This window comes from Hypomesus transpacificus, chromosome 23, assembly GCF_021917145.1.
Source record: "Hypomesus transpacificus isolate Combined female chromosome 23, fHypTra1, whole genome shotgun sequence".
NCBI classification, from domain to species: Eukaryota; Metazoa; Chordata; class Actinopteri; order Osmeriformes; family Osmeridae; genus Hypomesus; species Hypomesus transpacificus.
Genome location: NC_061082.1, coordinates 5,765,419 through 5,790,859, shown reverse-complemented (window position 1 = coordinate 5,790,859; position 25,441 = coordinate 5,765,419). Strand labels below are relative to the sequence as shown.

General features: G+C 46.3%; 2 protein-coding genes across 4 annotated transcripts in view; one reads left to right on the top strand and one right to left on the bottom strand.

Annotated features, from left to right (window-relative positions):
- The first annotated feature begins 200 nt into the window (after positions 1-200).
- On the top strand, positions 201-21,642 carry tmtops2b (teleost multiple tissue opsin 2b). Its single transcript, XM_047046726.1, has 4 exons — positions 201-1,362; positions 12,929-13,254; positions 15,507-15,740; positions 20,959-21,642. The coding sequence occupies exons 1-4, from the start codon at positions 996-998 to the stop codon at positions 21,169-21,171; spliced, it is 1,140 nt and encodes a 379-aa protein (XP_046902682.1). The 5' UTR covers positions 201-995; the 3' UTR covers positions 21,172-21,642.
- The window catches only part of st6gal2a (ST6 beta-galactosamide alpha-2,6-sialyltranferase 2a), a 24,988-nt gene continuing 15,626 nt past the window's right edge, over positions 16,080-25,441 (bottom strand). The window contains exons 5-8 of one of the 3 annotated variants that reach the window (XR_006958045.1): positions 25,108-25,209; positions 23,321-23,495; positions 19,675-20,141; positions 16,080-17,137 (exon numbers count right to left, since the gene is read on the bottom strand). Coding sequence is in view for 1 of the 3 variants with exons in the window: in XM_047046724.1 (XP_046902680.1) it covers positions 19,894-20,141; positions 23,321-23,495; positions 25,108-25,209 (525 nt within the window). In the remaining 2 variants the exon portion in view is untranslated. Of the gene's footprint in view, positions 17,138-18,814; positions 20,142-23,320; positions 23,496-25,107; positions 25,210-25,441 lie in introns of those variants that run through there. The other 2 variants (XR_006958046.1, XM_047046724.1) reach the window with 2 other exon arrangements.

The following is a 25,441-nucleotide window of genomic DNA, read 5'->3' as shown; positions in this document are numbered from 1 at the left end:
AAGGAAGGTCACTTTTATCCATAAAACTCCCACCTCTCAACTATTTCTCATTCGGATTTTCTTTCTCTCTCTCACTCTCCCTCTCTCTCTTTCACTCTCTATCTCTCTCTTTGTGTCTCTATCTGGTGACGTAGGCTGGGATTTGGCTTTAAAAGCTTTTCCGTGCTCATTCGAGGATTGAGAGCTCTCAGGTGCTCAACACGGTCATGCAGCCGATGTGCGTATTTATTTGAGACTAATATGTTCGTAGGGAATTATACCGTTTGTAGCCAGTTCGTGGAACATTTGTTTAACACAGAAAGTTTGTTTGCAAGTTATGGAATACTAGACTTTCAATGTTGATTCTTAGCCTAACGGCCAGCATTCAGCAACACGTTTCATACGATCAGAATAATGATAATGATTAGAAAAAAGATGAAGTAACCTTACACTGGATATTATCCATTTACTCCATCTGCCGTCGAAGATTGTGAATTAATCTGGAGCCTTCGTACACTGGTACACTCGCCAATGTACACTGTGGACCAGCGTGCGCTTTCACTCGGGGACTACCTCGCGCCATCGCTTTACAGTTAAAATGCTCAGAAAATGCCAATTAAGGCACTAGCCAAGAATCTAAATAATTTGACAATTTATGTAAAATAGCCTACTACATCTGTATCCTGACAATATCGATTGAAGAGATGCATAAAGCTCAATTGATGCCCAACGAACAATACAAATGCTGAGGAGTTTTCACTACTAACACGTTTTGAAGAAAAAGGGAGAGAATTCCGCATTCCTGTGTTATCCAGAGCATGGATTAAGCTACCATCTGGATCTCTACTATTGAACCCATCTCGATGGGCAGTAAAGCAGTTTATAATCTGTAAATGGGCAGTGAGAATGGAAGAAAGAGATATCTAGATAATTGCTGCAAGCTGTGCGCCCTATCCAATTGCACCCAAACCCTCATAAGACTAATGTGAAACTAGCTTTAATGAATAAAACCCAGGATGTTTTCTGACCAGGCAGACTTGAACTACAGTTTCAACGTGAGCGAAGACCTGTTCACGTTCCTGGACCGAGATTCGAGCAACTCTACGGAGGCAAAGCTCTCCAGAGCTGGCTTCATTGTCCTATCTGTGTTCCTGGGCTTGATCATGACTTTCGGATTCCTCAACAACTTCATTGTCCTCATGCTCTTCTGCAGATTCAAGACTCTGCGAACGCCTGTCAACATGCTCTTACTGAACATCAGTGTTAGCGACATGCTAGTGTGCTTGTTCGGAACCACGCTGAGCTTCGCGTCCAGCATCCGCGGGAAGTGGTTCCTAGGCACCCACGGATGCAACTGGTACGGCTTCATCAACTCCTGTTTCGGTGAGTCCGAGGTTGCCAGACCTCTACTTGCGGCTGTTTGTCTTAATTTCGGCCTCTGTTCAAACACGCCCTTTTAATTTAGTGGGTTGTTTCTCACGTGGGTTTAGAGATAGGCACCTCTGGTTTTACTCATACATGCCGTTTACGACTGTAAAACAGCCTCCAGAGCTCATTATTTACGTTTTCAGTTAATCAAACAGGGAGTTGGTGTATATTTTAAGAATCCGACACTAATAATGAAGCTTGTAAAGCTATAGAAAACCGCTGCATCTATAACACTCAAGTCACCATGACCGCTTGAGACTAAATAACTACATGAATATTTGCTACTATAACTGCACAATAATTACATATAATATAATAATAGACAGTATAAGGTAGTATAGTTGACATGCACAAAGACCACGTGCGCCTGTTCATGATGAAAAATATGTCTAAAGGTTTCAACTTCAGCCAAAGGAAATGTGAAATTATGTTAAAATATATATTTTCCGCCTGAAACCCCACTCTGAAAGTGAACCTTTGGCTCATTCGTTTGTATCCTGCAATTTGATGTCACACTTGATGCAAAGTCAAAGCTATCCACTTAAAGTCTATTGGATTGAAACATCACTCAGGCTTTGAAGTGCTGAAATATGTGTTGCTACAGGCAAGTATAGAGCAGCTAACAAGCTATTGAAACCTCCAGCACTATACCAGGACAGCTGTCTCTAGCTCCCCTGGGATCCAGTCTGTCTGTTTCACATACGGTATGGACTGTGATTGATCCTATAAACCCTCCCATCTGGGATGTCACACATCTCTTCTCAGCCACTTACTTGAAGAACGTGCACACACCTTATCCTCCTTAACGGTCATTGATACATTGTTTCATCGACGACATCATATCTACAGATATGGATTATTGTTCACGGTAATCTTACCAGCCAGTGTATAAAACTCAGGAAGATGGTATGTGGTGTAATGATAACAGAGAGAGAGAGAGAGAGAGAGAGAGAGAGAGGGAGAGAGAGAGAGAGAGAGAGGAGGGAGGGAGGGAGGGAGGGAGGGAGGGAGGGAGGGGAGGGAGAGAGAGAGAGAGAGAGGGAATGTGTGTGTGCGTTCGTATGCGTGTGTAGGGGTGAAGATTACACCATGGTCTGAACGGTGGGTGGACAGGCAGGTAGTGTGGAGGGTGGCGATGGAGGGAAGGTGTGGACCGGAAGGGGGGTGGGGGGGTGAGGATGAAAGGAAGGGGGATGTGTGAGTGAGCTTTGACTGATCTGTCTTGAAGAGAGGAGGGCAAGGTTGAAGAGAGAGAAGAATGGGAGAGATTACAGGAGAGGATGGGAGATCCTGCGAAGCAGTGATCCAGCCCTTAAATTGGCAGAGACAATCTGTCCAGTTGCAAGAAACAGGATATCTTAAGGAGGAAAACATTGAGGAGAGAAGAAGTTGGTAGAGTTGGTAGGAGAAAGAAAGGAGATGAGGGGAAAGGGACTGGGAGAGGTAACAAAGGGAGGAAAGCTGATCGGTGAGGTGATGATGGGAGGAGAGCAGAGGGTTCAAGGACAGGTGAGGGATGCCGTGTGGGGAGCTGACAAGGTGGGGGAGCAGGTCAAACCCATAGCTGTCACACACACATCAACACACACCTGAAACCCCTGATCCTGCATTCCTGTCATAAGTGCAGTGGCCAGTGATTCATGACTTTCATTCTCTCTTTCGCAGAATTCTGTCTCCTCCCCACCGTCTTTTCTTGTCCTTACACACACGCGTTTCTCTTTTTGTCAGATGATTAAATCATAACTATCGCCTGAATAACGTGAATCCGTTTAAAGCTTAATATGACAGCACTCTTAAGAGAGTCAGATGGCTGCCATTTGTGAGCTCCAGGCGCTCTGCCTGCTCCTGGAGAGGGATTAGGAAAGTGAAGGCCATTGTTCTGCTCTCTGGAATTTGCTTATCTTTTGTACCAGCATCCAATAAAAGCAGTTACTGTACAGAATGTTCTTCTGCAGGAAAAGTTCAGACCAATATATCAAAAAGGGGCTATGTGATAGCAGTTCAGAGCAACACACAGTAGGAGTGTGATTAGCCAGAGTGCTATCTGTCTATGTGCTCTCAGAGGAGAGGGAGGAGAACTGCCACTGCTCTCTCTCTCTCTCTGCTCTCTGTCCTGTGAGTCGGCTTAGTCTTACCGACCAGCACTAAGTCCAGGATTGCCTGGCTTTCTCTGGACCAATTGCCTCAGCTGACTTTGTGTCTGTGTGTGTATGCCCAGAAGAGCTCAGGAAATTAGTGAATTTTTTATGTACTATGTACCTTCTCTATGCATTTGTTTGTGTGTCTCTGTGTGTGTGTGTGTGTGTGTGTGTGTGTGTGTGTGTGTGTGTGTGTGTGTGTATGACCCGCCAACACAGAAAAAGGCACATAAGAGCACAATGAATTAGAGCCCGACTGATAAAGGATTTTTAAGGCCGATATCAATACGAATATTTGGTGTTTAAAAAATCAGATATTCTGATATATCGGCCGATATATATATATATATTTTTTAATACTCAGATTTATTTACATATTTTTTATCCAGAAACGCATGACAAAACAAACGGATTTCCCCAACATGAGTTATTTGTAGTTTACATGTAGTCATTTTTAGCAGACGCTCTTATCCAGAGCGACTTGAAGTTAGTACAGGGGCATTCCCCCGAGTCAAGTAGGGTGAAGTGCCTTGCCGAAGGACACAACGTAATTTTGCATGGCCGGGTATCGAACTGGCAACCTCCCCCCCCCCCCCCAACCCCGGCCATTCTAAATGCCAATACAGATAGTTTGGTAAGTGCCTAATATCGTCCGATAACATCGGCCAGCCGATAATATCGGCCTGCCAATATATATCGGTCGGGGTCTACAATAAATAAGTGATAGTTATTACGGGTAACGGGTAAGCAGGGTGGGTTAGGAGAGGGCTCCTGTCTGTCAGCAGAGGGATGTACAAACACGGTTTGAAATCCCGTCAAACACCAGTGTTTGCTTGAATCTCTCTGGACTGTCTCTCGGCTAGGGTGCATATTTAGAAAAACGCATTGGTTCTTTTGAAGTTGACAAGAATAATCCAGTACAAATACCCGTAAGTCATGTTAATGATAATGAATTGAGTGTTTAGACTCAAGACTTCCTGCCCGTCAAATATAATTGTAGTCCTCTATGATGATACAAGGACACTCTACCCACGGTAACTGTGGCCTTGCAAACATCCAGTGTTCTGGATCCAAACGCACATTGAACAAACCAGACTTTCATCTTCAGACTACTTGTTCTGAAGTCTGTCCTGTAGTAAACAGCCAAGGAAGAGTGAGTGTTAAACCGAAGTTGAGCCCAGCGGGGGGTGACTTCACTGACTGCATGCTCGGGTCTGATAAGCACAGGGACCATGAGGCTCAAACTAAAACTGTCAACGCTCAAATGCATTGTGTGTTTGTTGGTGTGTGTGTGTGTTCCTTCCTACTACAGTTCAATGATCAGATTTTTTTTCCTGTTTCACAGGGCTTAGGGATCACTTCTGCTGAATTACATGTCACGTAGCTCTGTTACACCCAACATGTGAGAAGTACAGAGATGGAAAATGGCTTCTGCGGATATTTTGTGTTGGCTTTTCAGTGTGTGTGACAGGATGTATATTATTTAAATGAATTCCCTTCTCACCTTTGCACACCTTCGGAAGAAATTGTTGTCTGTCCACACTACTCAGATGAATGTCTCAAGAAAGAGAAAGGTGATTGACATCAAAGAAATTACATTACTCCCTCCCTCCCTCCCTTTATCTAAATGAAACACAGAAGGAGAGGGAATAGGTAATATTTCTAGGGGCCTATCCTGGGGGCTTGCATTGATGGACTTATTTCACATCCCCTGTTATTTCTCCATTGCCATTACTGTCTACTTCTGTAGCTGGCTTTGCTGTTCTCAACTCCTCCTGCGGCATCCAGAACCCGTTTTGTCAGGGAGAGAGCAGGAGGTAATCAGACATAGACGAAGGCAAGGGGTAAAAGTGAGATTTAATCCACACAGCAAAGCAGATACATAAACAGCAGGCAGGCAGAAAATAGTTCACAAACGTCAGATGCAGAATCCCAAAACAACAGGAGAAATTGGGGTAAATAAACAAGCAGGGGTCTGAACAGGGTCTGAACGCTAGAAAATGCTGAAAGACTCTTGAAAATACTGTCACGATCTGGCAGGGTACAAAGGCACAGACAGTAAACACAGTCAATGTGTAGAGCACAGGTGAAGCTAGTGATGATAATTGTTCTCTGAGGAGGGGCTTGGTTGAAAGCTGGTTGAAGGATGAGTTATCTAAACCTCTTCTTGGTCATCCTGCAAAAATGCAAGATTCTGATGTTTTTAATCCACCACTTGTCAGCATGTTGGTAGTGAATAAAGAGCGAGGCGCTCTTGGAATGACTTTCTAGAAGTTGTTCTGTTATCTGGCGTGTTCAAGCTGCCAAATCCCCCCCCCCCTCATCTGCAGAGTTAACCAGCAGATCAATGGTGTTTTGGCCTTCAGTGGCCCTTGAAGTGTGTGACTGGGAGAGAAGGTGGGAATGTTCTTGTCCTCTAAGCTACCACACATCCTATGTATTTAAATGTACATGCGGTGGAACATTTTAGATGTGGTGAAGATAGAAGATTTATTGTTCAATTTCATTTTCATGTGTGTGTGTGTGTGTGGGAGAGTCACACAGCAGTCAATGCAATTCAAAATACAGGAAACTATTATGATGAAAATAGGATTTATAATAAGGCATATCTTGTTGTGCATAATTGCAATCATATATTTATCCCACATCACCATAAAACCCACTCTTTCTCCCTCTCTCTCTCTCTCTCTCTCTCTCTCTCTCTCTCTCTCTCTCTCTCTCTCTCTCTCCCTCTTTCTTCACCTCATCTTTCGTCATTATCATCCCTGTTTGCCAAATTGTCTTAGATTATTCTGATATTTTTCTCCCCTATTTCTATCTTTCCTTCTCCCTCTGTTTAGAGCTGATTAATTCACACACACTCTCGTCTCCTCAGGCAAGAGGCATGGTTTCCACACAAACACACATACACATGGGCACAGTCATTAGAAATGTACTCTGTTACGAAGATGCTTACATACACAATGACAAACATATTTCAAATGCATCAGACAATGACACTCAGTCCTTGTCATGGACACACCTTTCTCCTCTTCTATTTACCGTCTCTCCTTATTGTTATTGTTTTATGTCATATTTTTTGCTGTTAATGATTGGATTTTGTTTAATGTCAGCCTATTGGTTGATCATTTGACCCTTGACTTGATGTTGTGATATATATTGGGATGGAGGGAAGCGGAAGGAGAGAAGATGGTGGAGATATCAGAGTCTGTGTGCGTGGAGTTTGATATAATATTGCAGTCCTTATTAAACTTAAACTTTAGTAGGCTACAGTAAAGTTGATTGAATTGTGGGTTGCCAACTAGGTAATCATATTCAGATTGTAGTTACTGGTGAGCTGTCGGATAGGCAACTCCGTGGTTACAATTCAGAAAGGGACGGTATCAGAATGGAGAAGGACCAGATTTGATGGCTAGCCAAATCCAGGAAGCTTATTCATTTCTATACCATCAAATCTTCAACAAACTCTGCCAAGGTTCTCCGGGACACCGTCGACCTGCTCGCTCAGCTCTTTGATCATCGTATGCAGACTGTATTCAGAGGTGAAAACAACATGAAAACCGGAGCGCTGTCTTTGGGTGAGAAACAAGCAATTGTGAGTCTTAGAGAAGATGGAAAATCAATCAGAGCCATTGCAGAAACATTGGCCATAGCCAGTACAACCATTTGGAATGTCCTGAAGAAGAAGAAAACTACTGGTGTACTAAGTAACAGACGTCGAACAGGTAGACCAAGGAAAACATCAGCAGTTGATGACAGAAACATTGTGAGAGCTGTAAAGAAAGACCCTAAAACAACTGTTAGTGAGATCAGCAACAACCTCCAGATGGCAGGAGTGAGGGTATCACTATCTACTGTTCGCAGAAGACTTCATGAACAAAAGTACAAGGGCTACACCAGAAGATGCAAACCACTCATTAGCAAGAAGAGTAGGAAGGCCAGGCTGGAATTTGCCAAAAAGTACAGAGATGAACCTCAAAAATTCTGGGACAAAGTTTTATGGACTGATGAGACAAAGATTAACTTTTACCAAAGTGATGGAAAGGCTAAAGTTTGGAGAAAGAAAGGAACTGCTCATGATCCCAAACACACAAGCTCATCTGTGAAACACGGTGGAGGTAATGTCATGGCTTGGGCTTGCATGGCTTCTTCTAGGACGGGCTCATTAATCTTCATTGAGGATGTAACACATGATGACAGCAGCAAAATGAACTCGGAAGTCTACAGAAACATTTTGTCTGCCAATTTAAGGAAAGATGCAACCAAACTGATTGGCAGAGCCTTCATCATGCAGCAAGATAACGACCCAAAACACACTGCCAAAACAACAAAGGAGTTCATCAGGGGCAAGAAATGGAAGGTATTAGACTGGCCAAGTCAATCTCCAGACTTAAACCCTATAGAGCATGCATTTTACCTGCTTAAGAGGAGACTGAAGGGAGGAACCCCACAAAACAAACAACAACTGAAAGAGGCTGCAGTAAAAGCCTGGGAAAGCATCAAAAAGGAAGAATGCAAAGGTTTGGTGACGTCAATGGGTCACAGACTTGCTGCAGTTATTGAAAGCAAAGGATTTGCAACTAAATATTAAGTCTTATTCACTTAAATATGTTTTAAGTATATCTGTTCCAATACTTTTGCTCACATGACAAATGGGTGGATTCAAACAAAATGTGATATTTTCTTAGTTGTGCATCAGATCCTGATGTAAATACCTGGAAATAAAAGCTGAAACGTTGATCTCTGGTCTCACGTTCATTATTTGATGTCAAGCCCAAATGTTTTCAGTCTACAGCAAAAATAAAGGAATTCGCCTCACTGTTCCAATACTTTTGGAGGGCACTGTATATATAACCCTCTCCTTTTTCCTATTACTTAAAATATTTTTATGCGGTAGTGAAGCCCAGACCAACTGGCTCTGAGACAGCTTCTTCCCCCCCAAGCTATCAGACTTTGGAACAAATGACCCTAACTCCGTTTTTATTTACAATGATTGATAGTATAATTATAGTATAATCATAGCTATTTTTACTTTTAATTACATAATGATATGTGGTTTTATGTCATTTTCCGTCTCTGATCACATTTTCCGTCTCAGACACCCTGATCAACCTTATCACTGCGCAGAGTAATCCTGCAGCTGGCATTTACTCATGGACAAAAGGCTCTTTCTGGATTGAAGTTTAATCGATAGAAAATAGCATCTTCAAAAAACTGCTCACATCAAGGTCTATGGATTATCTGAGGCATTGAGAGACATATAAGACATCGCTATTGAGTTTTTCATTTCTGCGGCCAATATCTCCAAACCTTGGCAACTCACACCAAAACAATCTGAATGGATAAATAAATCAAGAAGAAAAACACATCAAATTTTAGGGGCTAACTGTCCTTGTAAACAGCAGCATAATGATGTGTGTAGAAACAATGCAACAAGAAAATATTATGGTTATACTATACAGATGAGCTGGGGCTGATTAAATCTGACCATGACCACCAAGCAATTCCACAAAAGAAGTCTCCAGATGGCTTTTAATCATGAAAATTGATGCAAAATGAAAATGAAAATGGCATCTCTTTCACAGCCATTTTTCCATCTCTCTGACAGTCACTCTCCACCTCTCTCTCCTCCCTCTATCTGTCTTACTCTGCATTGTTATTAGTTGTGACAGATTGAGCCATTGTCCGCTTTATCAGACCTGTAAACACAGTCTCGTCGAATTCTCCCCGACTCCCTCCTGGTAGCTACCTAGACTTACAGGGCTGGTTGTAACAGTGTTTCTGTAATCACGCTCGCTGTTCATTGGAGGCATCGTTCGAAATAATTCGAGACAAACATTGTGATGTAATATAGCGCCTTGGCGATTCCTCGGAGTTCCAAGGACGCTCGCTAACATTTAGTGTTTCACTCTGTCATTGCTAATTAGAATCATCTGCTTTAGAATGCCATGGCTTTCTCGCGCATTCGCACATCCACACACACACATTGTAAAATATGCAGAGATATTCGGTGCACAAACACACATAGACATCCACTCCCTAACGGCTGAGATCGAATCTCTGCAGGTTAGTGGAGAAGAAAACAGATCAGTTTTCTGCGGACATGATGGATGATGTGGAGAGTGTTTTGTCCCTATAGGGGGGCAAGCCTCACCCCTCAGCCTATTCTCTGTCTCAGAACAGATTACTTACTGATAGTCCTGACGACTGGTACTCTACCGAGGGATGGAGAAGAGAGAGGAGGAGAGGAGATGGAGGGGAGAGGAGAGGAGGAGAGGAGATGGAGGGGAGAGGAGAGGATGAGAGGAGATGGACAGGAGATGGAGAGGAGATGGAGTGGATAGGAGGAGAGGAGATGGACAGGAGATGGAGAGGAGATGGAGTGGAGAGGAGGAGATGGAGAGGAGATGGAGTGGAGAGGAGGAGATGGAGAGGAGATGGAGGGGAGAGGAGAGGAGATGGAGAGGAGATGGAGGGGAGAGGAGGAGAGGAGATGGAGGGGAGAGGAGATGGAGGGGAGAGGAGAGGAGGAAAGGAGAACGACAGGAGATGGAGAGGAGAGGAGGAGATGGAGAGGAGAGGAGAGGAGAGGAGGAGAGGAGATGGAGGGGAGAGGAGATGGAGGGGAGAGGAGGACAGGAGATGGAAAGGAGATGGAGGGGAGAGGAGGAGAGGAGATGGACAGGAGATGGAGGGGAAAGGAGATGGAGAGAACATGGAGAGAAGCCACACCTCATGCAGATAGGTAGAGGCAGTCTCTCTGCAGTGCTTTGATAAACCATAACTCAACAGTTATTGGAGAGTATCGGATCACCACACCCACCTACATCCTTCATTATCACCTCAAGGTTCCTCCAGGCATCGGTAGGAAAATGAAAATCCGAACCTAAACTGAGTGATAACTCTTTTGACCGGACTACTAAACCAGTCCTACCTCTCAATCCAAAACCCCGCCCCCAAACATTCTGTAATCACTAGCACGTGGCTTACTCTGGAGCAAAATGGCGTGCCGCAACATAACCGCTACGTTCCTCCTCTGCAGCCCTCGTACAGAGATAACGGCTGTGTGGAAATCCGCCCCCAGTGCTGTGTGATCTGAGGATTTGGTTGGGCCCCAGTTGGGTGGAGGATAGCAACGACAGCGTTAGGAGGAAAACCTATCCGTCTCATCCTTCTGTGGTTGCGTGTTTAGATGTAATCTGGGTTCAAATATTGTTGCTGTGAGTGTGTGTGTATGTGTGTGTATGTGTGTGCGCGCGTGTGTGTGTGTGTTGCACAAGGCAGCTTGTGAAGTTTTCCATCGACTGACCCTGTAGAGAGTTAGTGTCTGGTAGAGTCAGATAATCTGATCCATGGGACTTTCAGAGGTTATAACCAAACACTCCCTTTTCATCTCTCTAATCCGAGTTCTCCACCTCTCCTCTTTTCCCCCTTGGACTTTTCCCGTTCTCCCATACACCAATCTCAGGGAGAGAGAGAGAGAGAGACAAAGAGGGTGAAAGACAGATAAAGAAAGGGTGAGAGACATTACTACACCACAGGAGAGAGAGGGAGAGAATGCCTCACATACTTTTTCCCCGTCAGTAATTTTCCTCACGTCTGAGTTATCGGATGTAACAAGCGGCCGGGATTCCCTCACTGTAACTATCAGCCACACGTCGTTGAATCTTTTTAATTTTTCACTTGAAAGATTTTGTTACACGTACTTCTGTGTGTTTACACTGATTTGCTTGTGTGTATGTGTGTGTGTGTGTATGTGTGTGTGGCGATGGTGTATGAGTCAGCCATGTTAATACTTGCATGTACAGTATGAGTGTCATCGGTGAACCAGATAGTGATTAGCCTGAGCACCCCTACTCGCTGTGCTGAAGAATGACTGTGTGAAAGGTTCCTACATCAGGCCTTTCCTAAACTGGAGCATCATCACACCACACATATACATTATGATATGAGATGATCATATAATTCATTCGTATTTTGAGGGTCTTTGCATCGTGATGGGCATGCTGTTTACTGGGTATGCTGTCTTGGCTTTGATTGGCTGTTGGGGGGTGTGGGGGGGGGGCGGCAAAGTGCAAAGATGGGGGGGGCAAAAGCAGTGGAGCGCGAGACAGAAAGACAGATAGAGTGAGGAGGTCAGCAGACAGACAAAGCAGAGATTTCACTCTGACCCCCTGATTCACTTCAGGGTAACACTCATTCAGTCTGAGAGAGTGGTGTTCAGGAGCAATAAGATCTGTTGTTCAGGTTCAGCAGCAGAAGGAGGGTCTATAGCACAGCAGAGGGAGGTTCCATAGAACAGCAGAGAGAGGAGGCAATAGGTGGATTCTTATTCTTCATTTCAGAGACAGAGAAGTCAAACAGGGAAGGATAGGATGTGTGTATATGTGTGTGTGGATGTGTGTATATGTGTGTTGTGCCGCAGGTTGACTGGTGAGTCATAGTGACAGTGCAGATTCTGCACAGAAAAACTGAAAGGGTGAACCCATACCTGATGAATAGGATGTAACACTGTCTACCCTTCCCAGCTCCTTACCTCCCCTCCCCTCTCCTCTCCTCCCTTCCTGCCTCCCTCTCCCGCTTTACCCTCCCTCCACTCCTCCCCCTTCCTCCCAACTACAGCTGTCAGCAATCCCTCCCTCTTCCTCCTCATCTCCTCCCCCCCTCCACCTTTTAGCCATGCTCTCCTCCTCCCCCCCTCCACCTTTTAGCCATGCTCTCCTCCTTCCCTTCCTCCATCTTTCCATTCCTCTACATTCCACCCCTGTATCTCCCTTCTCCTGCCCTTTAGACATATCTGATAATCCTCAAATGGAAAAAGGGATTTGTCGATACAGCAGAAAAACAAAAGTAATATCACAGTATTTTCACAGACAGAACCCTCACCTGGCAAGTGTTCATTTGTTTTTGTTTGTTCCCGAAGGAGATTTGCCAGGGCGGTGATCCGCTTTGATTATTTTCTGTAGGATGACCATGATACACAACACTTAATGGAAAGGTGTACTTCTTCAATTTGAGTGGATTTAAAAATCCGTAAAAATCTCAATGCATCATAATGCACTTGCAAAACAAATATATATATATATATATATATATATGAATGTCCAGGAATAAAACATTCTCCCTCCTCTATTTCTCTACCCACACAAAGAGCTCTTATCTCCTCATGCAGCAGGTCGATGACAACTCTGCTGGGCCCAGCCCCCTGGTTCTGCTATTAGGAAGATAAAGGAATGTTGTCTCATCCACCAGGGTGGTGTGACTGCGTAGTGCCATCTGTTCAGAGCCCGTGCTTATCACTGTTCAACAATATGACATACATTCCTCTCCCCTCCTCAATGTTCAACAATAACATACTCTACACATGTGTTCTCCCCTCGCAGGTATAGTGTCTCTGATCTCCCTGGTGATCCTGTCCTACGACCGGTATAGCACCCTGACCGTCTACAACAAGCGGGGGCCCGACTACAGGAAGCCCCTGCTGGCTGTGGGGGGGTCCTGGCTGTACTCCCTGCTGTGGACGGTGCCCCCCCTAATGGGCTGGAGCAGCTATGGCCTGGAGGGGGCGGGGACTAGCTGCTCTGTGTCCTGGAACGAGCGCACCGCCCAGTCCCACGCCTATATCATCTGCCTGTTCATCTTCTGCCTGGCCCTGCCCATCATGGTCATGGTGTACTGCTACGGACGCCTCCTGTGGGCAGTGAAACAAGTATGGAGGTGGGGGGGGGGGGGGGGGGGGGGGGGGGGGGGTGAGGGGGCTGCAGGTGTGTGTTAGAGTGTGGTGTGTGTGCGGCTGTGGGGCGTGTGGGGTGTGTGGGGTGGGTGTGTGTGTGCGGGGTGGTGTGCATGAGGTTTACCGTTTGTTCCTAGAAGGACTTGTCTTGACAGGGTAAACCTTCTTCCCGTCAGTAAGGATATCCAGGAGGAACCATACAGTGCTATGCTCAAATCTGTTTCCGTGGTTCTGCATGTGTGTTTGTGTGTGTGTGTGGGGGGGGGGGGGGGGTCTGGCTTAGGGTCCTGTGTCCGTCCACCTCGAGAAGCCGTTTAAATCCTTTTTATTCGGAAAGGCTGATTTAAATAGTTTACGTCGCAATGCTAAGAGTGGCGAGCAGACCAGTGGATTACCTTGCGAATTTGTTTGCAGCGTGTAAGAATCAGCAGCTTTCACAAAGCCTAAGCCACTTACTGGCAACATACCAAAATACCAGGCATTCCAGGCATTCCCTTTTATAATATACAATGGACAGGGTCTTCTACGAATACACACCTCTCTCTCTCTCCCTTACAGACTTGGCTTTATTGTTTACAGGACCTGTTCTATCTTAAGGGGACCAAACCATTTGTTAAATAATCTTATTTTGGTGGTGGCCTCCTGATTATAATAAGTAGCTTTTCTCTAAATACACCTAGATCTCCATTAGCACCCTACTGTGTACAGGGGCGAAGGGTACTTCACACCAGGGGGTGTTCCCTGGGTCACAACAAGCTACCCTGAACTTGACCTGTCCGGCATAAATGGCCCCTGCTATCAGCAACCTGCCTAGCTTCCTATCTGTGTACCTGCCTGCCTATCTGTGTACCTGCCTGCCTGTCTGTGTGCCTGTTTGTCGGCCTGCCTGCATTCTCCATCTACTTGCCTGCCTGCTTGTGTGTCTGTCTGCCTTCCTTCCTGCCTGCCTGACTTCCCTCCTTCCTACCTCCATCTACCCGTCCGTTCGTCTGTCCAGATGTCCATCTGCTTGCTTTTTGCTATCACATTATTCATTCAGTTCAACCAGGGAGCAGAGCTCCAGGCAGAGTGGGTTCATCCCCTCTCCCGGCCTGCCCTGGTGCTGACAGCAGAGAGGGGGAGATGGATGGAGGCGGTAGGAGGGCCGTGGCGGGGCAGGGAGGGCATCCAGCGGAACGGAACCGATGGACTGATTATCACAGGCTCTGTGTGTGGTGAGAGTGAGAGTGTGGGTGTGAGAGAGAGAGAGAGAGAGAGAGAGAGAGAGAGAGAGAGAGAGGGGGGGGGGGGGGGGGGGAGGGGGGGGGGTGTAATGTGATGGGGACCGTGGGGAGTGGGTGAGATGAGAAAACGGGAGAGAAAATGGGAAGTAGACTGTGGCTGAAAGAGGAAGCAAACACAGGTAATTGAAAGAATAAATAGAAGGTTAGATGAAGATCAACTTAATAAATGAGTGTATACAGGGGAAACAAGGAAGGGATGAATAGAGGAGGTGAATGAAGCGATAAAAGATTGGATGGAAGAATAAAGATAAGGAAAGGAGAATGTAGATGAGAAAATAGCGAAGAATGACAGACACAAATGTACTGACAGAGAAGAGACATAACCATAGAATGAAAGGAAACAAAATTCATATTTGTCCCTCAGGGTACCTGCATCTCTGACTAACGAGACGTAACGTCTACGTACACAAAAACCCTATAAACACACACCCTTTCAGACACACACACACACACCATCACATAGAAAAACCCTCTTACACAAACACACACTCTTTCTCACACACACACACACAATCTATTGCATTGAATACTCATTTGTATTCAGGCTCAGCTGGCTTTAGGCAAGCCCCCTGTCTCTGGTGCAGGTAGTGTGAGGCGGAGGAACCAGCACTGTGTTGTTATGTAGTGTCCTTCAGGTCAAGGGCAGGCGATCTGAAACAACTCACCACAAGGAAATCACTATCTCCAGATATACCACATGGGAACACCGTCTCTGCTCTGACTCCTCCGCCTCCCCTGCACGACTATCCTCTTCTTTATGATATTTTCGTTCTTCTTTCCCTACAATCGCCTAGTCAGTATTTCTGCATTCTCTCTATTTAGCTTTCTCAACTTCTATCTCAAACTGTGATATCCATCCATATATGTCCCCCCCCCTAACACACACACTTTAATATCTTCATGCCTTGCTAATCTGCTCTCCTCTCTCCCTCCTCCCCTCCTCAGGTGGGTAAGATTCGGAGGTCTGCAGCGAGGCGGAGGGAGTACCACATCCTGTTCATGGTCCTGACCACGGTGGTGTGCTACATGGTGTGCTGGATGCCTTACGGCGTGGTGGCCATGTTGGCCACCTTCGGCCCCCGCGGCATCATCACCCCTGTAGCCAGCGTGGTTCCTTCCCTACTAGCCAAGAGCAGCACAGTCATCAACCCCCTGATCTACATACTCATGAACAAGCAGGTGAGAAGTGGAGGGGTGTGTGTGTGTGTGTGTGTGGCCTTGTTTTACTACCCTTGTGGGGACCAGAAATCCAAGCTGAGACTACATGTATTTTGTGGGGACAATTTCTTGGTCCCCGCAGCTTCACTCTTGATTTCTAAGGATTTTTAGGGGTTGGAATGACAATGACATTACGTGTTGGGGTTAGGAGCAGGGATAGTTAAGAACTAGGGTTAGGGTTAAGCTTAGACTTAGGGTGAAGGTTGGGTTTTTGGGTGAAGGTTAGGTTTGGGGTTTAAGGTTTAGGCAAACAATATTTTTTTATGGGAAATTCTTTTTTTAAAGAACACACACAAGATATGCATGTACAACATTGTTTATTTACACAGTAAAAATACAAAAAACAATATCACGGAAGGAACAATGTATGAAATCATACAAACAGTCGATTTACATTTCCATTCAAGCCTAAGAAAGAGGCTTTCAATGACAAATCATAAAAGAAAATTTGAAAAATGAAGAAATCAACCCAAAGGCTGTTGTGATGGCAAAAGGCTTTTCAAGAGCTCTTATTATTGTGGAACGCTTAATCTCCCTCTTCCTCCCTGCCTTCACAGGAGGCCTCATTCAGAACCTCCAAAGGGACTTTGAAGGTGTTAAGTGAAAGAGGGAGAAGATGAACATTGTTTTCATTTCAAAGGCGGCATGGACCCACAGCACTCCTTCCTCTGAGGGAGGGAGGGGGGGGGGAGAGCATGTGTGAGAGATGATAGGAGTTGGTTAAGCACAAAGAGAGCAGATTGGAAGATATACAGATGTGTTTGAGAGGCCAAGATAACCAGTTGACCTCCAATCTGGGAACCAATCTCCAGTAATGATCTCGGCTCTACCCCATATGGATCCAAGCACCATTCAGATTAACACTTAACGCTACCATGACCCCTTTAGGTGCTCCATATTTGTTTTTAATGATGACCCCCCCACACACACACACCACATACCTTGCAGTAAACCACCTAACCAGGCCTGAGCAAAAGTAAATAACAGAAATTTGGCACAATTTCAAGATTCCCCTGCATTTGGCCAGAAGGCATTGCATTTGAAGCTTGTAGAAATCTGGCCAATAATACCAGCTCTCTCTCCAACCGCTGGATGTGATTTCCTAGTGAGCAGGCATGGAAACAAGCACACACACGCACATAAATCAGTGCCTGATGAACCATCAGACGATCTGCTCTTATTTTCAGCACAGTCTCTGTCCTCTGTCCTTAGACTGGCAGTCTATTCACTGCTCAGCAACGTAGTGCACGGACACACACAGCTTGTTAACACCTGGATCCGACTTCTGATCAGCATGCTCTGTGCATCAGAAGATGTGTTCCCCTCACACAACATGGAGGTTTTTTTGCGATTTCAGTCTGCAACAATCACAAACAGATTTACAAGAACAGTTTACTATTCAACACTTCAAACACAAACAGGGCAATGGCACGGGCAATCCAGGAGCCTACTGTATGGACTCAGTTTGCTAAGTTAGGATCATATCTATAATCATATTAAAGCAATATGCACATTACTACTCAGGTACTGTAGTGTTGTGTAATCATTATGGTTAATAATGATCTGGTCCATCAATTCCCTAAAGAGGAGATAATATAAGAATGTAAATGTGCCACAAAATACACACCTAGCAGAAACACTATCAACCCACCATCCAAGACCACCATCTTCCCATGCTCTGACCACCATCTTCCCATGCTCTGCATTTTACAAGGTGTTGTTTTTGATTGTGTGCTGTAAAGCAGCTGACTGGGCAGCTAGAACTCGGAGCGGAGCTTTGTGAGTGTGATGTCACAGCAAGCGCCAGGGCTGTTTGAGCCAGCGACGCTGCCTGGATACGCTTAAAAAAAACAAGCTTCAGAGCTTCAGATTCTCAGCGTAGCGCGACAATGCCCCCACACATCAGCTCTCCAGGGACGCCGGGCCTCTATGGCTGCGTCAATGCTCGGTTTCTGGGGTTTAGGGTGAGTGGTTGAATATTGAATCTGTGGTTTCAGCACACAGTAGCCTTCTAGTTTTTCCGAGCTGTCTAGCGTGGCCTGATAGGAATAGGACATCTAAACCCACCGGAGTTGGAGGTTCTGGAGGTCTGGTCTGGCACAGATTCAGTGTAAACACCACGAGCACGAGGCGGCAGGTAACCGCCTCCAATCCCCTGCCCTGATAGGATCAGTTGCTGGCAGGCTGTATTCTCTCAGTAGAAACAGTGCAGAGTAGATAAGCTTTTCATTTCTCCCTCTGTGAGAGAACCCTTTCAAGAACGCAACCCTTTAAAGAGAACCACCATTTAAAAGAAAGCTAGCTTTCTTGTTATTGCTGGAACCTTTTTGGGAAGTTGTTCTAGCTAGAACCTTTTGTTCAGTGACACTGACTTTTTATCCATTAGGTTTTGGGGTTCTTCCGAGGGTTCTTGCATGGGAACAACCACAGAACAATCTAGGGTGTCGAGCCATAGACCACAGTCATTTCTTTGTACCATGGGAGGTACGCAAGCAATACAAGAGAAGCTTCAAGACATTTCCCTGTGAGTACGGCGAAGGATGTGGCACAAAACTTCATGTTAGTTTGAAACAATCCTATGCGGCCCTTGAACACGTAGGCTTGAATGAATCTGTGCACCACAAACAGGTTTGTCTATTAGAAGTGGATTACATTCATGAAAGAGTGAGATGGTTTTCAGAGACAACTTGCTGACTGGTCGGCTTGTATAGTTGGAGAGCCAAATCATCCAGCATAACACCACCGGAAACCTTCTAACTCAATTTCTAACAAATGAATTGCATTTGGGATGCTGCAGTTTCTGGATGTAGCTAACAATGTTAAATCACAGAATTTAAACAGGCGCTGGGTGTTGGTAAGGCAACCCAGGAATAGTATCTGGTTGGCCGCTTGGCAGAGCGTTACAATTATATACAATGGGGTCAGATGGCTGAGCGGTTAGGGAGTCGGGCTATTAATCAGAAGGTTGTTGGTTCGATTCCCGGCCGTGCCAAATGACGTTGTGTCCTTGGGCAAGGCACTTCACCCTACTTGCCTCAGATGGAATGTCCCTGTACTTACTGTAGGTCGCTCTGGATAAGAGCGTCTGCTATATGACTAAATGTAATTGTACAATTAAGTGTTTTGAACAACTGCTATATTTTGCCCACCCTCCAAACCACATCATCAAACAGAACACTATCAAATTGTACTCTTTATCCAATGGTGGGGCTGCCAAAGCCTTTCCCTAATCAAACTTATATACAAAGGCCTCCTGCTTTTGCAGGGAAAGCCAGTTGTAAAGTGCAGAGTAGGGTGACAGTAGAGTGACAGCAGATTGACAGTCTCTTGGCAGATAAGTCTGTGCAGTCATGCGAGAGTGTGACAGGCATTGAGCACAGATACATCAACAGTGTCTCCAAAACACCTTGATGGTGACACCTTAAGACTTTCAGGAAGGTATGTAAAAAGTATCCCACAACAACAGGGCTGTAGATCAATAAAAGTCCACCTGTCTCAGTTAAGAGTACAGATAATGTGTTTGAGGAGTGCCTGGTTACAGCTTGCTCATATCGAGATATGTCGCTAAAAGGGTATGTTTGTGTTTGAGTGAGAGAGTGTGTGTTCAGCATGGAAGTATGTTTGACATTCAGTGCACAACACTGTTGACACATGGATAGAAATGACAAATACTTGTCAAAAAAGTGGACTATTCCTTTAGGAAGAACAAGAGAACTCGAAGCTCTCGGTAAAGCACAGTTTCACGACAGCAAACACACACCCAGAGATATCACAAAACATCTGTCTATCTAAAACTAGGGATCTATTGCTACCATAGTTAGCCCCAGTACTAGCCAGGTTCAGCTCCAGGAGATCAAGGTTCAAGCCCACTGAAACAAAAGGTTTCCGGAATCACCTCTGGTTCTGGTCATGGTTTCCTTTGTTGGTCCCACATTTAGTGGCTATGGCTTTGGTTCTCCACGGTTCTAAGTGGTTCCGTTTCAGCCTGAGGGGTTCAGTCACCATTTCACCATACCTCAGTCCTAGAACGCCAGAACCTGACCTGGAGAATGGCTGTGGCGGTTCTTCCGTTCTTGGACAGGTTCTCCGAGGAGTGGGGGAAGAAGGTCGGAGTTCAGAGGTCACAGTGGACGGTGCTGAAGCCTGGCAGGGTGACCCGGCCTTTTTTCTTCAGGTCCTCCTCAAGGCCCTCGTTGATCCTCTGGATCAGGGTCTTCTCAAACAGCAGGGGGTGGTAGGCGCCCAGCGTGCAGGCGGCGTCGTAGTAGGACTCGTGGTAGTGGCACAGGTCCGTCTGACGCAGCGAGGGGATGTACTCGTACACGTGCACCTTCTCGCACAGCGCCATCATCAACAGGATGCCTGCAACGATGGGAGAGAGAGAGAGATGGTGAGCGAGAGGGAGAGAGATGGAGAGAGAGATGGAGAGAGAGAGATGGTTTTGAGTTATTTATTTACATGGTGATTAAGTGGGGGTATTTGTGTGGAGTGTGTACACACACTCTACTGAACTGCATGCATGCGACTGGTTTACGCTCTGCACACACACCATCTGTACAGTTATTGTGCTGTACACACAAAACGCACAGAAATCTGGACGACATTCCATTTTGGCCAGCGACTTTGCCTGCTTTTACAATTTCTCCATCGCAATTCCTAGCCAATTGACCTCTTAACAGGCACCACAACAGAACTAGATCCCATTCTCTCCGACTCACCCTGCCTATGTAGTGGCCCTTCTGCAGTGACACTTAGCTGGCAGCGGTCTGTGTGGTCAATGTTGCATTCCTGATGGCCTGCAAGGCCACGCTAAACACGCTAAGAACACGCCACTCCGCTGGTGCAGCAGAGGACATTACAGGGGCCCTTTCCACTCTGCACTGGTCCACTTCCTGTTGATTACACATTCAAAACTCAGGCAGCAGGATTTCTGCTTGGACAAACTCTGGGAGCATGTACATTTGGCCAACCTGTCAGGAGAGGTCAGACACACACCTCTGGCCGCTGTATGACTTGTGTGTACGATTGCGTTTGTGTTTGAGTGTGTCAGATTCTATCAAGTGAGAAAGTCACTTTTAAAAGCAAACACTTAATCCCCTCTCTCTACCCATCACTCCCCTCTCTTTACCTCTTCACTTCTCTCCCTCCACCCCCCCCCCCCCACCTCCCTCCCCCCCAGTTCTACAGGTGTTTCCTGATCATGTTTCGTTGCAAGCGGCAGGCGATGGAAAACGGCCTGTCTTCCATGCCCTCCAAGACCACAGTGATCCAGCTCAACCGCCGGGTCCACAGCAACACCGTGGCCTGCACCGCTCAGATCTCCACGGGCCTCAACCACGGGTGCAGCACCCCAGCCACCGAGCGCACCAACCCCCCAGAGGTCACCTCCTGAGGGGGCACAGCGCCAGCAGAGGCCTGGGGTAAAGGCACGGGGACTCCCACCATGACCAATCACGGAACAGCACTGCATGGTCAATTCTGTCACATTCACCGGACCGATTCTGATGATGCCACCAGAATAAACTCCCTTGTAGGGAGTCCTCTGGAGTCCGTCCAGTCAGTGTGTTTACATTGTGTGTGTGTGTGTGTGTGTGTGTGTATAATAAAGAGAAAATACTGTATATGGGCAATTAATTGTGCATGTTGTATCTCAGACAAACGAGTGTGTGTGTGTGTGTGTGTTGACGAGTGTCCAACAGAGTGGGTGTGTATGACAGACATGTACAATAAGGAGTACTGTATGTGCAATTTGTGCCTGTTTTCTCTGCTTTGTGTGTGTGCAAACCCCGTTTAGGTGTAAATATCATGTTTCCATTTAGCTCCAGCTCCATTCCTCCTCCACTCAGCACACCTCGTCACCCCCGACCCCTCACTTCAACCCTCCCTGACCCCGCCTCCCTGACCCCGCCTCCCTGACCCCTCCTCCCTCACCCCACCTCCCTGACCCCTCCTCCCTGACCCTGCCTCCCTCACCCCTCCTCCCTGACCCCTCCTCCCTCACCCCACCTCCCTGACCCTGCCTCCCTGACCCCTCCTCCCTCACCCCACCTCCCTGACCCCTCCTCCCTGACCCTGCCTCCCTCACCCCTCCTCCCTGACCCTGCCTCCCTCACCCCTCCTCCCTGACCCTGCCTCCCTCACCCCTACTCCCTGACCCTGCCTCCCTGACCCCTCCTCCAGCTGCTGAGCTCCGTCAGTGGAGGCAGAGACAGACTGAGGTGCAATAAGCTCACCGAGGACACAGCTGCTCACACGGCCCCACAACTGCTTGATTTGAGGATGATATTGTTATTTATTTGAGAATGAACCCATGTGAGTTGATGTTGAAGGACCGTGTGTCAGAATCCCTCCAAATCTGTCTTCACCCTCGCCTGTACAAAGACAGCTCCATGGAGATGATTGAGTGCGTGGTTTCTTGGTTTCTTTTCAATTTGGTACAAATTCTTTCATACTGACAAAAGATTGAGAGATTCCAGAGCAATACCTTGGTTTATCTGGAGTGACAACACAGAGAACAGACTAACACACCACACCTATCTGGTTCTTACTGTAATACACACACACACAGACAAGCAATCTCTGTTACCCAACACCACAATATACACTTTGACATTCTTATTCACACCGGTGTGCACGCACACACACAATAGCCGTAAATGCAGGGATAAAACCCAACAGTGAGTCACGCATCATGTGAGGAAGGAAACACAAAGACCTACATGCAGGGGGGTGTTTGGTGAAACATTCCCCTCGTTTATTTTGTCTTAATGGGAGTATTAATGAGAAACGAAAGAAAGGAGCGGAGGACCCCCCCGCACACACACACACACGTCAACACTTGAATGGCATTAGCAGTGTAACCTTGGTAACTGCTTCTAGACGTAAGTGCTAAATGAAAGTTATCATGACAAAGTGTTCTGATGCATAGCACCACACACACACGTCTAGAAACAGGACACAGTGGCTCATACAGATTACAATGCTGCAGCTGTTCTGCGGTTGAAAGTAACTTATTTAACTGACTTACGCCCGCTTAATTATTTCCAACACGATTACTGCTGTAAAAAAAAAAGGCTGAGTCAAACTGACAGCAAGAATGTGTACATGTATATATATCCCCAGGCTAGGAAGCTAGGCCAGGAGATACAAGGACAGCCCCCCATACGTTAAACTCCCAGCATGCAGCTCTGCACAACGGCTTGTGTGGCACTATGGAGCCCTTGTTTGAGCTACGGTCTGGTCATTTCCCTTTCGATTGATGTCAAGCATCTATGGCCAACGTATAGGGTTTATGAGGCCTGCAGCCTGCAGGAAAGCAGGAGGATACATTTAGAGGAGAGCAGGTTCACGGTCCAAACAGAAGGCAGCAATTGACATGCTGCAGAAGCCATGCCCAAGGGGTGTAGAACGCACACACCTGACCACACACACACACACACACCAGGTGCTTTGAAGTGGGAGGCCAGGAGAAATGTCCCAAAGGCATGAGATTACATAAGTGTGTGTGTACATTTGTATGTATGGGTTAGTGTTGGTGGTACCTATGAAGCCTGACGAGGGCGGGTTGGGCTGGATGTTCTCCCGGGTGTTGCCCTGGACCAGATCCCAGAGCTGCCACACGTATCTGGGGTGCAGCACGTAGAAGGGCTGGCTGGGACGCAGCTTCCGGTGCTCCACATACGGACTGAACAGGTTGTAGTCCGGGCTGGCATACCACTGAGGGAGAGAGAGAGGGATGGAAAAAGGAGGAGAGAGAGGGATGGAAAAAGGAGGAGAGAGAGAGAGAGAGAGAGAGAGAGAGAGAGAGAGAGAGAGAGGACGGAACAAGCAAGAGTGTGGGGAAAGTGATAGGGCAGAGGAGGGAGAACATAAGTGATTATTGCCTGCGATCGTGATAGAAAGCATAATGGTGTGCATGTCAGTCAAGCAAATGGGTGCAGCAGTTAAACGGATGCCTGTGTTCATAATTGCATACTTTTCATCCATATACACACACAAACACACCCTTTTTTTCCATCAAAATTCCTTGTGTTGACGGATTGGATTAGAAAATGTATTGTTACACTGCTTTCCTTTGATAGGCTGCAATAGAAGGACACATTCATGATGAAAACATGCCATCAGCACGTAAGTTCTACCTGGAAACAATGAATAAACTTGATTTATCACTCAGTGGAATACCACTGGAACATGCCGGCTTCAGGGGAGCATCTAGCAAGGTATCTGACCCGATGTATTGGACCCGAGGTCTGTATCAGTACTTTACATCCATGTAATCCATAATGGTACACACGTCAGGGAAAAGATCGAAGCATTAGTAGAATTTTCAGGGGTTCAGGGTTGTCAAATTATTCAAAGCTCTTAAGAGGTTTGACTGAATTGAGTACTAGTAGTTTCAATGCATGAGGCAAAGCACCCTCCAACTAGTAGCATGCTATACATAGATTCCAGCAGCATCCCATGCATGTACTAATGACTCCAAATTCAGAGTGTGTGCCTATTAAATTGTGTATTGATGTAATATAAAGCAGGGATTGAATTATTCTATTCATTAGAACAGAGGGAAGAGGGAACGGAGGGAAGTGCGGCCATAATTCAATTTCCTATCGCCGTTTCCAGAAATGGAAGCAAGGAGCTTTCCAGAAGTCCGAGGAGTTGATTATTGCTCCATTTACGTGATCAAAAACACTGTCCCGGTTCTAGAAGAGAGAACGAGCCAGAACATAGAGCGCGAGCAGGACGTAAGAAGATACACATGTAGCAAGATGGGAGACAGTTGGCCCGGTAAAAGACGTAGGAATCACGCGCTGAAGAGAGGAGAAAAATGGAGGGAGAGAGGACTGGAGGAGAGACTGAGGGAGAAGGAGAGAGATGAAATGGCGGGGGGGGGGGGGACGTCGTGACAGATCACACGTATGAAACATGTGAGAGCGTCACACACGGACATTAATAATGGGTGGGGTCAAAGACGGAGGAAGGAGAAGAACCGAAAGTTGAAAAAAGGAAGAGAAGAAGATGAGATTGGATGGAAGAGATGGTTAATGAGGTGATGATACAGGTTGGATAGATGTAAGTTAGATAAAAGGACAGGGTGAGGATGAGTGGGATATATGTAGGTGTGCGTGTACATGTCAAAGGTTACAGTGTGTGTGTGTGTGGGGGGGGGGGGTATCGAATCCTGTCTCCTTGGCTGTAGCAGAAAGATAAATGAATGTAACATTTCCACTCATGGGCTCCTATACAGGGGTGGTTAGGACTGCAAAGATTACCGTGCCCTACACAGCACCTTGTCCTCACACACACTGTGTGTGTGTGTGTGGGTGTGTACCTCGTGTAGGTTGACAGCATAGGGTGCAGGGTCCCATGCCACCAGAGTCACATTCTGATAGAGGGAGCTGGTGTTGAACTTGTGCTTGGGGTTGTCCAGGATCTAGAACAGAACATACCCGTTGAACCAAGGATTCGAGGAAAAGTCAAAGCCATAGCTCATTTACAGGAAAACAACCACACAGACTCGTACAGATGCAAGTACAGCACAAACAGCAAACACACACACACTCAAAGTACACACACAATATTGCAACATTCTAGAGTTAATCCTTTTTCCATTAAACCTTTGTTTCAGGTAGCAAACTCTATACACCCACACACATAGGAGAACT